Source organism: Phascolarctos cinereus, unplaced genomic scaffold (assembly GCF_003287225.1).
Source record: "Phascolarctos cinereus isolate Bilbo 61053 unplaced genomic scaffold, phaCin_HiC Scaffold_9;HRSCAF=440, whole genome shotgun sequence".
Taxonomy (NCBI): Eukaryota; Metazoa; Chordata; class Mammalia; order Diprotodontia; family Phascolarctidae; genus Phascolarctos; species Phascolarctos cinereus.
In genome coordinates, this window is record NW_027556402.1 from 19,228,392 (window position 1) to 19,243,693 (window position 15,302).

General features: G+C 36.9%; 1 protein-coding gene across 1 annotated transcript in view; it reads right to left on the reverse strand.

The window, feature by feature from the left end:
- CDKL2 (cyclin dependent kinase like 2) overlaps positions 1 to 15,302 on the reverse strand; it is a 45,997-nt gene that overhangs the window by 8,382 nt on the left and 22,313 nt on the right. The window contains 5 exon segments of the mRNA XM_020988465.2: positions 2,539 to 2,616; positions 2,619 to 2,661; positions 4,515 to 4,593; positions 5,191 to 5,489; positions 7,849 to 7,975. Coding sequence (XP_020844124.1) covers positions 2,539 to 2,616; positions 2,619 to 2,661; positions 4,515 to 4,593; positions 5,191 to 5,489; positions 7,849 to 7,975 — 626 coding nt within the window.

Sequence of the window (15,302 nt, forward strand, 5' to 3'; positions counted from 1 at the left end):
CATGCCAGCCAATTGCTCTTCTTTGAATCCAACATTCTGTCTCTTGTCTTTGTTTTATCAAGAATGCTCTCCCTCAATGGCTGACCAAGTTGTGGTACATGAATGTAATGGAATACTATTGTGCTGTAAGAAATGATGACCAGGCAGACTTCACATAAACCTGGAAAGACTTGTATGGTCTGATGCTGAGTGAAATGAGCAGAACCAGGAGAATGTTGTACACAGTGACAGCCATGTAGCGCGATGACTAATATTGATAAACTTAACCCTTCTCAGCAATACAAGGATCTAAGACATCCCCAGAGGACTCGTGATGGAAAATGCTGTCCACATCCAAAGAAAGAACTATGGAAGTTGAATCGCTATCATTTTTTTTCTCATCTGTTGCGTTTTATTTCCTCTTCTGAATGGTTCCTCCTATTGGTTCTAATTCTTACTTACAACTTCACTACTGTGAAAATATGTTTAATAGGAATGTAAATGTATAGCCCATATGAGATTGTGCACTGTCTTGGGTGGTGCAGAGGAAGGGGGAGGAAAATTTTAAACTCAAAAGCATATGGAAGTGATTGTCGATAAATCAAAATTTAAAAAAATTTTTAAAAAAGTATGCTCTCCCTCCTTCTCTGCCTCCTCCTTTTCATCTCCTTGCTCTTCCCAGGCTTCCTTCAAGACTCAGCTCAGATGTCATATCTGGCCACTGGACTCAGATGTGATTAGTGAAGGAGCTGCCCACTAGGGATCAAACTTCCAGTTAGATAACACTCTCTTTCTCTCTCTCTCTCTCTCTCTCTCTCTCTCTCTCTCTCTCTCTCTCTCTCTCTCTCTCTCTCTCTCCTTCTTACTTCCTCCTTTTTTGTTTGTTTTCTTTTTTTCTCTTAAAGACCAGCCTTAACCCCAAATCACTCTGGCCTCAGACCAAGCCCTACTTGGTCACACTGTTTGAGCTCTGATTGTCTCAGAATGAATGTAACTAATTTTTGCCAGAAACCCCGAGGGTCTGCCCCTCCCAGATCTATTTTTTTTAAAGAAGCCATTTTTTGCCTCATTTTTTTAATTAAGCCTTAATCACTGAATAGGCACTGCCTCTAAGTGAGTCCTGTTAAAGACATTTATGGCATCCTGGGCTGTATCCAGTTGTCCTGATCCACATCTGAATCCAAATGGCCACTGCACCCAGATCATTCCAGAGAGAAAGCGAGGCTGCTGACTTTGCACAGCCCTCCCTCACTTACATCCAATTCACTTGCATGTCGTGGCATCACCTCCCTGATGTCACGGTCCTCTTCAAGAACAAAGGACACACAGCAGCAGATGCTGCCTTCTGCATCCCTCCGGACTCTGCTTCTAGCTTTCCTTCATCGACACTATTCCGTATACAGGCACCTTCCTCCCCTTTTGTGTGTTATCTTTTCTCATTGGATGTAACTCTTCAGGGGTAGGAATTATCTTTATTTGTGCTTGTATTTGTGAGCCCAGTGCTTACAGTAAGTGCCTAATAAATGCTTGCTGTCTTACCTCCCAGAAGGCCTTTTCTAGTCCCGTCCCCTCCTGCTAGTGCCTTCCCTCTGAGATTTTTGTTGCTCAGTCATTTTAGTAGAGTCCAATTCTTTGTGACCCCCATATGGGTTTGGGGTTTTTTTGGTGAAGATATCAGAGTGGTTTGCCATTTCCTTCTCCAGCGCATTTTATAAAACATGTTCAACTTGTAAATTATGCCAGGGAATTATTTCCTAGATGGTAGATCTGAAGATATATTATCACGTGTAACCATTAACTTCACTATTTGCAACAATCTATTTGCAAAATATAGTACAGAGCCTAGCATTGTGCCTGGCATATAGTAGGTGCTCAATAAATATTGATTGACTGTTTTACCGATATTGAATAGACCAGTGCCTACCAGGTTCTGCATGAGTACTTGCTATACTAATGCAGAGTGTATCTTTACATGGTAGGATATTTCCTGAGCAACATGGGCCCAAAAATCTATTGCCTGGAAGCCAACCTTCTGGCTCTGAGGAGTTTCCAGTAAACTAACAGCAATAACTGTTTGGAAAGCTCTATGAACTAAAAACAGATGCAACACACAGACTCCCCCAGACTGGCCCATTGGCCTCAAAACCTGCCCAGGAAAGCTCGTCAAAGAAGTATGACAGAAACCTGAAATTTCACGAGGACTGTGAAGGCTACATCGGTACCTGATAACAAGGCCATATTGGAGCTGTATAGCTCAAAAGCAGCCAGAGATGGGATGCAAGATTCTGAAAAGATTTTGTTTTCTTTCTTTACCAGTCTAGAATTTCGAACTAAAGAATTAACACACACACAGAGAAAAAGGGGAAAAAAACAGTAAGAACAGAACTTTTTTGAGATTTTTTTGCATGCGTTTTTGACCCCCATTTCTCTGGAATTAAACTGGTTTATAGTGACAAGCTGCTTTGGATTTTAGAACGCTGTTTTTCTCCATTGTTAAGACAAGAACTTTAAAATACCAAAACTTTTAGTCAGAAAGAGGAAAGGAATTAAAATATATACCTATACCTTCAATTCCTCCGACTTCAGGGAAGTGATTATAATTTAGTTCAGGCAAATGAACCTCTTGTCTTGGTTGAACCATCTTTTCTGGTTTGCCTGAAGAATGTTCTTGTCATTAGAGACCTAACACCATGAGAATGTAATTGACATAACTCAAGTGACTTGAGTCAAATAATCCTGATTTCCTCCTTGTATAACAAGGGATCTGTGATTTAGCCCATTTGGGTTCTCCCTCTATAATCAGAGATCACAACTCTTTCATGTTTTCAAGGGTTGCCATGACCCGAATGTTCATTCCCCTTCAGCCAAAATGGTGACGACCTTCTCCAAATGTGGCTCCATTGGCGTGCAGACAACTAACCTATAGTTTGTTACTGGCCCATACTTAAAGTCTCAGCAGCTTGTTCTTCTGGAATGGCCTTCAAGATTCCAAGATGACCTCAACACCATTATAAGGCAACAGAGTAGGACTGACCAACTCAATAGTCTGTGGAAACAGGAACCAAGCATAGGATGACCATTTGAAAATCAGTAATACTCTCAAAAGGCAGAGCAGCCAGCGCAGTTGATAGAGCACTGAGCCTGGAGTCAGGAAGACTCATCTTCATGAGTTCAAATCCAGCCTTAGACACTTATTAGCTGTGTGACCCTGGGCAAGTCACTTCACCCTGTTTGCCTCAGTTTCCTCATCTGTAAAATGAGCTGGAGAAGGAAATAGCCAACCACTGTAGTATCTTTGCCAAGAAAACCCCAAATAGGGTCATGAAGAGGACATGGCTGAAATGACTGAACAATAATACCAAAACGATATTTTGGTCCATAGCTTCAACTGTTTGCTCCATCAAACCTTTTACTAAAAATTAACTATATTAAAGGCTTTGAGTGTCCCCTACTCACTCTGCCTTTGGCTCAGGATTGAGTTAAGGTTCTTGTGATGAATGAAATGATGAAAAGATGGTCAACAAGAAGACAAAAACTCCCAAATAATCTTCATCTTAAATTGAGAATAGCTCCCAATTAATTACCAGTTTAAAAGGAACACAAGAGAAAAAGCAATGTAATACATAAAATTCAGCATTTCTTAAGCTATCAGAGCACTGATGGACTCTTTGTTTGCAAATATTGCAGTTAAATTTTAACACTATTCCACACACACCTTTGAGGGGAATTATTAGGAGTTAGGTTCTTGGCAGAGATGTATTCAGCTCTGAAACTGCATACGGCAGCACATGCAGCAGGGATGCTATCACCGAGAGGCCAAGGGAGCCTCTCATCTACAATCCTGAGCTGTTTCCTTGGAGGAGGAAGAGCTTCTCGCAACTACTGGGTTTTAAAATGTTATTCTTAAAATGTTAAGATATTAATTTTTTTCCTTTTTTCAGTCCAGTTCACAACAAACTACTACAGCCCTTGAGGGAGGAGTAAGAAGATTTGAGGTCTAATCCTTTATCAGTCACAGATGGCCATGTGACCTTTGACAAGTCACAGCATCTCTGGGCCTCGATCCCCCCACCTGTTAAATAAGGAGTGGGCCTCAGTATGAAAAACAGAATGCATCTATGAATTTAGCCAGAAACTGTTATTTTAACATTCTGTCATACATTAATGGAGAGGGAGAGAAAAATCTCTGTATTAAGATGAGGTATGCCCTCATTCTAAAAAAACTTTATATATTGAGTTTTGAATTGATAGAATTTATAGTTTAGGAAATAAATTCATTTTATGTTAAATTAAAAAAAAACTTATTGAGTCTTCTTATGTACTTAGGGTAATGGCATTTAACACTAGGAAGAGCAGTGTCTCAGGATCAAAGCCTGCTATCTTAAATGAATAACTCACTCTGATATGAGTAGCTCTTTCTTTTGGGACACAGTTTCCAGATACAACTCTGAGCCTCTTCACCATTATGGTTAATACCAAAACAAGGCCAGAACTGGCAGAGCTTTCATTTTTGCCATTAAGGTAAGGTCACTTACCAGTGTGATCAGGTTAGCATTATAATGGCTACCCAGCTTAACAAATAGAATATAGTTCTTTTTAGACTTGTCATCCACCCTTTGCTGGGGAAAATCAAAGCAAAATTGAGTCAGAATGATCAATTATAGCATTTTCTAAAGTTCAAAACACAAAAATGATCAAATGTTACAGCATCCAAATATTATTTACTGTTCTGTTCTCAGACTATTTATCACACACAGAGATCTGATCTATACCTTTTATTACAGTCATTTTCCAGGCCTATATAATTCATATATGCTGTTTTATTTATCACAACATGCCAACATCTCACCGAAGAAATGCAAATAATCAAAGCCATCGTCCTCTTTCCTTATGACACTTGCCCTCCAATCTAGGTGAAAGAACTAGCTTTAAGCTCTCCTCCCACCCTCTTTGAGACTGTGAGCTATGTTTAGACTTCAAGACTGTATGATTCTTTCTTCAAGTCTCAGATGAGCTTTGTTTATTTGTGCTCCTGATGTCTTAAATAATTATGTAACATGAGGACCCAAAGCAGCAGGTTTTTGAAACATCACCAGGATAAGGCTTGAGTTGTGCCAAAATATTCAATATGGTAGAACATACACAGACTGACAAAATATTTGAAAATATGTTTTTAAGTAGAATGTTTGACTATGCTTATCCCACTCCTACCTGTAAGTGTGACCTCCTAGAACAGGCCCCACTCCTGAATTTACAATGCAAACAATGCTGGAAATACTGTGTGTAATTGGAGGAATCACCATGCTGAGATTCTTTGTGCAATCCACACTGATGCTTCTGGGGACTCCCAAGGTGGCTGGATAAACTGTTCTGATCTGACTCATTCCACTGTCTGGGAAACAGCCAAGAAGAGAGGTTTGGCTGGGTTTTTCAAGCTTCTTATTATTGGCTTTTGGTGGCTTCATTTTGATCACTTTAGAATCCCTAGTTTTAGAATTAGCATTGACATCCTGTTCACAAAAGGAAATGTTAATGATATTAATGATCAGAGAAGGATACAAAAAAAAATAACCTCCTATAATAAGAATAACAGCCATAGAATAATTTTTATGCTTTTTTTGTTTCCTTTTTAATAATCTTCCAATGGAATGGAATTAAAATTAATGAAGAAATTCTAGTGTTGAGATTCATTTGCAAAAATATCAGAAGAATGAGAATGTAATTCGTGCTAGCTCTCATCCACAAAGCATTCCCTTTTCAGGTTCAAGGACTCTGCATTTCCTTTGTTTTTTGTGAAATTCCTGATCACAATCTTTCATCTTTCCTATTCCTCACAAATTTATTCTTCAAACTCACTGGGCCTTCTGGCCCCTTGGTGATGTCCTAGGACAACAACTCAGTTCTGGCTATACTCTCTCTTCTTGGTGAACCCGATCGAATCCACCTTATCTTCCGCTCTTGAATCTCTTGCTCCCTTATTCTATCAACTATCATCCCTCGCCAAACCACAACCCTGGATTACTCCTACCATCTTGCTTCTTCAGAACTGTGGTGACTGGGCCCACTAAAATTTATTTTGGCTAATCTCAAATGGGCCCTCACTACAGACAGCAAGGCAATCCTGTTGTTGTTCAGTCACATCTGACTCTTGGATGACCCCCATATGTGGTTTTCTTGGCAAAGATATTGGAATGGTTTGCCTTTTCATTCCCCAGTGGATGAAGGCAAACAGAGGTACATGACTTGCCCAGGGTCACACAGCTAGCAAGAATCTAAGGCCAAATTTAACTCTTCCTGACCTTAGGCCTAGCACTCTATCCACTGAGTCACCTCACGGCTCCCTACTCTATCTCATTCACCACAGCACCTGTTCCAAAACGTTTCTTCTCTCCTTAAGATTCCCAACTCTCTGACGATACCAAGGCTGTTCTGTTCGCTAAGGCCAACTGTTCTACAGGTACCCTTAATACCAATCCCTTCATCTTCTCCAGAAGACTGTATAACCCTCTAGTCTTTCATCCACTAGTTCTTTCCCTGCTGCCAACAAATATACCCAAAGTTGTTGGTATCCTTAAAAAACACTCACTAGATCCTATAATGCCTGCCAAATGTAGTCCTATATCTCTTCTCCCTTTCTCAGCTAAACTCCTTGGGAAAAAACATGCCTCTATTTCCCTTCCTCTCACTTCTAAGCTCCCTTCTTTAATTTTCATAATTTCCACTCCATTACTTAGAGATTTTTTATTTGTTGTTCAATTACTTTTTTTCATCAAATGCCTAATTCTTTGATTTGTTCTTTCTCTCTTTTGTTGATGAAACCATTTAGAGATATAAATTTTTCTGCTAAGAATCACTTCAGCTGCATCTCATGAATTTTGGCACGTTGTCTCATTGGCATCATTTTCGATGATAAAATTTTCTATGTTTCTATAATTTGTTCTCTGACCCACCAGTTTTTTTTTAATTATGTTAGTCTCCAACCAAATTTATCTATACCTGAAACTACTCCTTCCAAAGTTACCAGTAATGTTTTTTTCTCATATAACTAAGATTTTATTAGTCTTTGATTGGTTATTAGTGTATAGACCCTATGAAGAATCTACATTTTTTAAATGTTCCTGTCAAAAAATCTAAATACAACGTACTTGTTACCCTTTTCTCGACGGTTACTCCAGTAACTTTCTAACTTTAAGTTTAGAGATAACTGTCCCTTAAAAAGGGACATCAAACAACAGTGTCCTCAAATATGGATAAAGGATAAGGTTTTCTACAAAGCAAAGTTTCACTAATTCTATATTTGATAAAATCATGCTCACTATAATGCAATTCTACTCTTTTACAGCACATTGGAAAAGTTATTGGGGAAAAAAAATCTGCCACCATCATCAAAGATGACAATGTCATAGCACACAATTTTGAAGGGAGACACAACGCCAGGGACAGCTTTATTTAGGAAACAATTGTAATAAAAGACAAGGTGGATACTATAGAATGTTTAGAATCAGGAAATAGATAATCAAGGAAATTTTTCTATTTTTTCCTGTTCTCTCCATAAGAAAATTAGGCTGGGGGAGGAGGTAATACCATAAAATGGACCTCAATTTACCCACAAGATAAATTTCAGAACAAATTCAGGACTCAAGTTTCCTAAAAGGAAGTGAGGGAGTGGGGAGGATGTCAAAAGATGACATACATAAGTACATACATACATACATACATACAGAATACATCTAAGAGAAAGTACAAAAAGTCAAAACCAAGCTAAGATAACTTACTATTTGAAAACTACAAATTTCTCTTTAGCTTTTAATTAAAGAAATGTAGAATCCAGTATATTGAAAGCAAATTGAAAACATGACACACATTTACTTGTATAACAAGTGTTTTTCTTTCTTCACCTGAAGAATCATTTTCCTTTTTACTGACTTTAGATATTTTTATTGAAGAAAGTTCTTTGGCATCTTTCTGTATCTTTAATTTTAGCGCCTGAGAAAACCTGCGAGATAAAACATATTTGCAAATAAAGATAACCCCATAATAGAGATGTAAATAAATACAGGAATGATTTGACTTTCAAGAAATTTCATTTAATCAAGTTAAAATGATAACTGATTATGGCCTAGATGAACACCATTATATTGAGAAGCAATTGGACAAGGATCACATATAATTCAGTGACTGATTAAACACAATACACAATACATAACATTAATGATAGCATTCAAAAATAATGTGAACTAATTACATAAACTATGATGAATGCAGTAATCTCTCTCTTGAATTAAGTAGAACTTAACTGAATATTTTGGGTTTTTTTTTTCCAGAATAATGGCAGAACAGGATATAGAACAAATCAGACTTCGATAGACTTTTTCCAGTCACATATAATAAATAAGTTTTGTCATCTATTTCTCAATTCACATATGTTAAAACAATAATATAACATCATTAGGCACAGAAAAATATAATGCTGGTGCAACAAATCATGTTTTCAATCAGTCGACATTCACTGAGCATCTACTACATGTACCTATCCTCAAAAAGAAAAAATATATATATACATATAAATATATAATGCACACATGTATATATACATAGTATACAAATATATGCATAAATATATACAGATACAGAGATACTTAATTCAACAAGCTTTTATCAAAAATCAACACATTCCTCGAATATAACAGTCTCTGAAGAATAAAAATGGTGACTACCAAAAGGGTAGTATAGAAACACATGTAGGTATAAACATACTGCAGCATCTTATAAATGGTAGCATTAGTGGTATAAGGGCTTTCATTGCAAGATTTTCTTTCCTTTAACCAGTCAAAGTATAGTATTGTGTGATATTTTATCTTGGATCTAGAAGCTCTGAATTTTGGTTTCGACATTCTTGGGTACTTTCAGTTTAGGGTTCCTTTCAGAAGGCTGTTGTGGATTCTTTCCTTTTTCCCTGTACCCTCTGATTCTGATAGATCTGGGTAGCTTTCTGATTTCTCAAACTATGGCACCCATTTGGACATGGTTTTCAGAGAGGCCAATGATTCCTAAACTATCTCTCCTCATCCTGTTTTTCAAGTCGGTTGTTTTTGATAGTAGATACTTTACCTTTTCTTCATATTTTTCAATTTTTAAACTTCACTTTAATATTTCTTGTTGCCTCCTAAAGTCACTAAGTTTTGTTTGCTCCATCTTATTTTCAAGGAGTCTACTACTTTGGTAAGGTATTCTATCTTCCATCCAAAACTATTTATTCTCCTTCCAACTCTTTCCTCAAGAGCTCTTATTTCTCTTTAAAATTTCATTTCTTTATCCCTTATTTAATTTCTTCCTGTCATTTTTTGATTCCCTGTGTCCAAGCCATTTCGTTCTCCTGAGGCTTTGCTCATACTCACTTTGGAGTTACTCTCTTCTTCTGGATTGGGCATCTCTTCACTTTAGATAAGTATCATTTACTACGCTGACAAAAATTCCGTTTATTCTAATGTATACTATTGTTTTTAAGAGAAACTATTGATTTTTTAAAAGCTTTTTTAAGCATCTATTGACATAATGATGTGCTTTTTATTATTTATGTTTATCAATGTGTTTTATTATGTTTATAATATTTCTTATGTTATACTAGCTCTACATTCCTGATATAAATTCATTATGGTCATAGCATATAATCTAATATGCTATTATAACCTATTTGCTAATATTTATTTAAAGTTTTGCATTAATATTCATATGGTTATAAGCCTATAGTTTCTCTCTTCCTGGTTTAAGTACAGAAGCAGACTGGAAGAAAGAGATTGCAAACAGCTTATGTAATATTGAAATTAATTGTTTTGTGAATATTTGATATAATTCACTTGCAAATCCATCAAGTCCTAAAGTTTTTTCTCAACCTTGGAAATTCATTTATGGCTTATATGATTTTCCCATTGATATTGGGTTATTTAAATAACCTATTTCTTCTTTTGTTAATCTGCATGTTTTATTTTATATAAATATTCAAACTTTTCCTCTAAGTTTTTATTTTTGTTAGCTATAATAAGTGGGTAAAATCACTTTTTATGATTTCCTTTATTTCGTCTTCATTTGTAATGATCTTGGCTTTTCCATTTTTTATATGAGTAATATGGTTTCCATCTCTTTTTTTAATTAGACTGTTCTATTGTTTTTTTTTAACTCAGTTTTATTTGTCGATGCAATGGAGGGTTTTTTTGCTCTCAATTTCATTATTGTTATTTCATTTTTAAATTTTTCTATTTTGCTGTTTAGTTGGTAGAGGCTGATTTGTGATTATTCTAGTGTTTAGTTGTGTATTCAATTAATTTATTTCTTTTTTCCTCTCTGATGAAAGTGTCTAGATGTATAAATTTTCCCCTAAAGACTACTTCAGCAACATCCTATAATTTCTGGTATATTGTCTAATTGTTGTCATTTTCTTTGATGAAATGTTCCTTTGTTTCATTGAGTTATTCTTTGATCCATTAATTCTTTGAGATTGTTAGCTTACAATTGATTTTTAATTCTTCTTTAAAGGACTTTTGTTGAATACAATTTTTATTACATTATGATCAGTAAAGGATATGTTTAGAATTCCTCCTTTTCTGCATCTGTTTGTGAGGTTTTTATGACCCCAATACATTATCCATTTTTGTAAAAGTTCCATGCATAGCATATGTATGTATATGTACATGTATATATATATAAACTCTTCTCTGTTATCACCAGATGTCTATTATCTCTAATTTTTTCTAAAATTCTATTCAGGTCCTTAACCTCTCTCTTATTTAACTTTTTTTCTAATTTATCTAAGTCTGAAAGGGAGTATTTTGAAGTGTCCCACTATCACAGTTTTACCATATCTCCCTATCATTCCAGCTTTTCCTTTAAATATTTAGATATTATGCTGCTCAGTACAAATAGTTGATATTACTTCATTATCTATTGCTTCCTTAAGTATAATGTAGTTTCCCTGTTTATCTGTTTATTTTATCTATTTTTAGTATAACGTTATCTGAAAGTCATGATTCCTATCTCTGCTTTTTTAAAATTTAGCTGAAGCTTTTTTTTTACTCTAAATCCTCACTTTAACTTAACAAGAATCTTTATGTTTCAAGTGTGTTCCCTATTAACAACATACTGTTGGATTCTGCTTTCTATTCCATGTCTTCTTCCACTTTATGGATGAGTTCATTCCATTCACATTCATTATTACAACTGCTAATGTATACTCCTCTACACTGTCATCCTATATGTTTTTCTTTGTTTTTTTCCTACCTCTTCCCTTTACATTTAAGAAGGTGTTAAAAGAGATGGAGTTTGCCTATGTCAGTGACATAATGTTTCTACTCCATTGCCCCTATTCTTTCACCCTTGATCCTAGGTTTTTACCCTTTGTTCCTTTCCTTTTAATCTCCCTTGTGTTCATCCTTCTGATGATGGGAGTTTTGTTTTGCTTATGACTACTCCTTTATCTATCATGCCTTTCCTCTTAAACCCCCCTTTATCCCTCTCTCTTGTTCCTGTCCTCTTCTCATTCCCTTTTGAGTTCAATGTGTTTCTATACCATGATCTTTATGTGTCTGGAGGGAATGGTGTTATAAGTGTGCTCAAACTTCCTTTGACTAGTTCCACTGAAAGTGAGGTTCATGGGATGTCTATTTCCCCCACCCTTTCCTCCATGGTTGAATATTCTTCATTTATGCACTTCTATTAGGTAATATTTATTTCCTTCCCCTGTCCTTTTTTCCTCTCCAGCATAATGCCCTATTCCCTCATTTATGTCTTCTTCTAAGACCATCAAAATAGAACAAAACCACCTCAAGTCCTCTACATGTCTGGTTTACTTTTGTCTATGTCCCTTGAAGATATTAGGATTATGAGAAGATATTTGTTTATTATCCCCATTAGAATGCAAATGATTCAGCCCCACCAAGTCCCTTCTAAATGATGAAATGTGTGTACCTTTCTATGTTTAACTTGGCTCCTGTAGTACCACTTCAAAAATTCCACTTCTGTCCTTTTTATTGGGCATGCTTAGAAATACTGTTTCATTAAAGGTCCATTTCTACCCTCGTGCACTCAGTTTTAGCCAATATATTATTTTTAGTTGTAAGCCTTTAAAAAAAAATTACAGGTTTGTTCCTCTTCTTTATAGTGATAGCTACCAAGTCTTGTGTGATCCTGATTGTGGCTTCTTAGAACTTGAATACTTTCATTTGGGCTTCTTAGAGTATTTTTCTTTAACCTAGAATCTGGATTTTGTATAACATTCCTGAAAGTTTTCATTTGGATTCTTTCTATCTTCACTTTGCCTTCTGGCTCTAAAAGATTTGGTAAGTTTTCATTTATGATTTCTTGAAGTATCATATATAAGCTTTTTTTGGTCATGATTTTCAGGCAGCCTTAGATTTCAGACAGATTTTTGAATTATCTCTACTTGACTGACCTGCTTTCCAGGTCAGTCGCTCATAATATTATATTCCTTATATTTTATTTTGTTTTTCTGAATTTGTTTTAGTGGTTCTCATCTCTTTGAGTGATCTCTTTCTCCACTATAATATTTAGGACATTCAGTTTATTTAGGGAATAAGGTTTGCCACATCTTTCCTGAAGTATTTAATTCTTCTTGCCATTCTTTTATCCCTAGCTATTCTATTTTGTATCTCATATCATGTCTTCAATGAATCCTTGTGCTTAGGACTTTTTTTCTCTTGAGGCTCTACTTAGGCTTGTTGCGGAGTTCACCATCTTCTTTGGGGTTTACTCTTGGGCATCTCTCAATTCATGGTATTTCTTCACAGTAATTGCTGTTTTCTTTTGTTTGTTCATATCACTAGCCTCAATATCTGGAGTGGAGCTTTGAGCTTGGACCAAACTCTGCTCTTGGACTCCTGGATGGTGTGGGTAGGCTTTGTATCATCCTGATTTTGGTGGCTAAGGGTAGCACCCAGCTTCCACAGGAATTATTTGGCCTTAACTCCTGCTATAGTTCAGGACCAGGCTGCCCAAATGCTAAGTTGGGATGGAGCTGCTTCTTAGGACATTTCTTTTTCCTGTGGTCAGGGCTCCAATGTATTTTTCTCCTGCTACCATAGCACTGGGAGGCCACTCTCAGACTGATCACTTCCTGGGGTTTTTCTTCCCCTTTCTCTTGTCACAGCATTGCAGGCCACATTTCACTGTTCTCTGCACAAGGCCTTTCTTCCACTGACTTCAGTCTGCTTTCTGCTGCACCCTCCCTACCACCCTGGCTTGCCAACATTCAGGATTTCTGTGGAATTCTGGCAGTATTTTTGTGTAGTTCTGGAAAAGGACTTTGGAGCTAATTCACTTTATTAATTTTTTTTAATCTGATGCATTTCTAAAACTTTACTGTCATGCTTTGCAGAGATCTGGGCTCTTCCAGGTCCTAAAATCACATTACCTTCCTTCAATGCCCTTCCTCTAATTTATAAGATTTTCTCTTGTGCTTATTTTGGATTTTGCTTCCTAATTTTTTTAAAAACTGCTCATGCTCCTCTCTTTTTTCTATTCTGTTCGTATGTTAGAGATGGAGGAGGCTAGAGGCAGAGAAACCAACCAGGAAGTGATTATCTAAGCAATTATTGATAAAGTAAGACAAAACTTTCAGGTTTCTGAACCATGTGACAGCTTAAGATGATAGCAGTGTCCAAAAGAAATAGAGAAGTTTGGAGGAAGGAAGTACTTGAGGAGAGAAGATGATGAATTAAGTTTTGACATGTTGAATTTGAGGCAACGGTGGGACATCCCAGACAGAAATAGGACAGGCAGGACTGACCTTCAGGAGAATACTAGGTCTAAATATATAGATTTATACAGAAGTCATCTAGTACAACAATTTCTTTCTACAGATGAAGACATATCACTGTTCTATAGGAAGGAAGTGACATGCCCAAAGGCAGAATTCGTATTACCTAACTCTGAACCAGGGTTTTTTCCTTATTAAATGCCTAGGTTGGAACATTTAACTTTTCTTTGGTATCCAGTAACTTCCAAAGAAATTCTGCTTCAGTATGGAAATTAATCGCATGCCTCCCAAGTAGCCTGTCAATGGTAGGAAAGAAATAAAAGGAAGAAACCAGGTACACAATGAAAGTGTTTGAAGATGAAAGAAAGAAAAACAGGACACTGGTGCTCCTATTTGTGTATGGATCCAATAATTTGTGTTTGTGCCACTGACCGAAAGAGATTCTCCTCACATACAAACCAACTGACACTCAGGGCCAGACTTACATGTGGGCAGAAGAGACTACGTCTATGAAGTAAGACTTTCAATGATTCTAGGAAGTCTCTCCTTCTTTAAAATCTCTCTCTCAGGTACTTGCTTCCAGTGTCTTGTTTGTTAAAAAAAAAAACACCATCCACTCAATGAAGTAACACACACTGCTAAGCACCTACTCTGTACCAAGCACTGTGCAATATGCCAGGGTTACAAATAACATGAATGAAATAGTCCCTACCCTCAAGAGTTTACAGCCTATCCGGGGCAAAAACATGCATGTGTCTAAGAAAGTGTACTCAGATGGATCTGTGATCTCATCAAGTTAGGAATTCCCTCCTATAGCACAAATTGCCACCCAACCCTACTCGTCTATCCTGTGGGACTCTTGTCCATGTTCTCTTGAATGGTGGCCACAGAGGCCCACCCAACATGCTGGAAAACTTTTGTCTTCTTCCCAAGCCACAAGGAGACCAGTGGAGCATTCTGACTGCCCGCCAGTCACCCCTCACTCTCACCATACGAACTGTCCATCTTCTTTTCCCATTATTACATGCTTTTACAGTAGAAAAAGAATTTTTCACCTGCACTTAAACCTGCCTTACCTATTTTCCCATTTATTGCATTGCTAAATGCTTACTACAGGCTAAATTCATGCACAAAAGTGTATTCCTATGCTAGAAACAAGGTAGTTCTGCCTTGTCTGTTTTATGCTGAAGAAAAGAAATCTCTTGTGTGCACATTTGCGAAGTCAGCAGGACCAGTGCGTTCAGATACTCAAGGCCTTGACTGTCTCTTCCATGAGTTCTTACAAATGTTGCCCTTCAGAACTGTGCCCCTCTCTTTTGGACATGAGAGTCTCCCCTGCTCCCTCCTCTGCATGAGTCACAAAGGTTTCTTGATCTCATCTGGGCTGCTTAAGTGCAGAATCCCCAGACTGTGGACCCTGGAGGAGCATCCAGTATATCCTTCTCCTCACCTCAGACTAAACCCTCTTGCTCCCCATCCCTGAAGCAGTTCCCCTTGACTGTGTAAACAAGTCATTATATTCGCTAGCACTTTGGGATCCGCTGCTCTGAAAAGG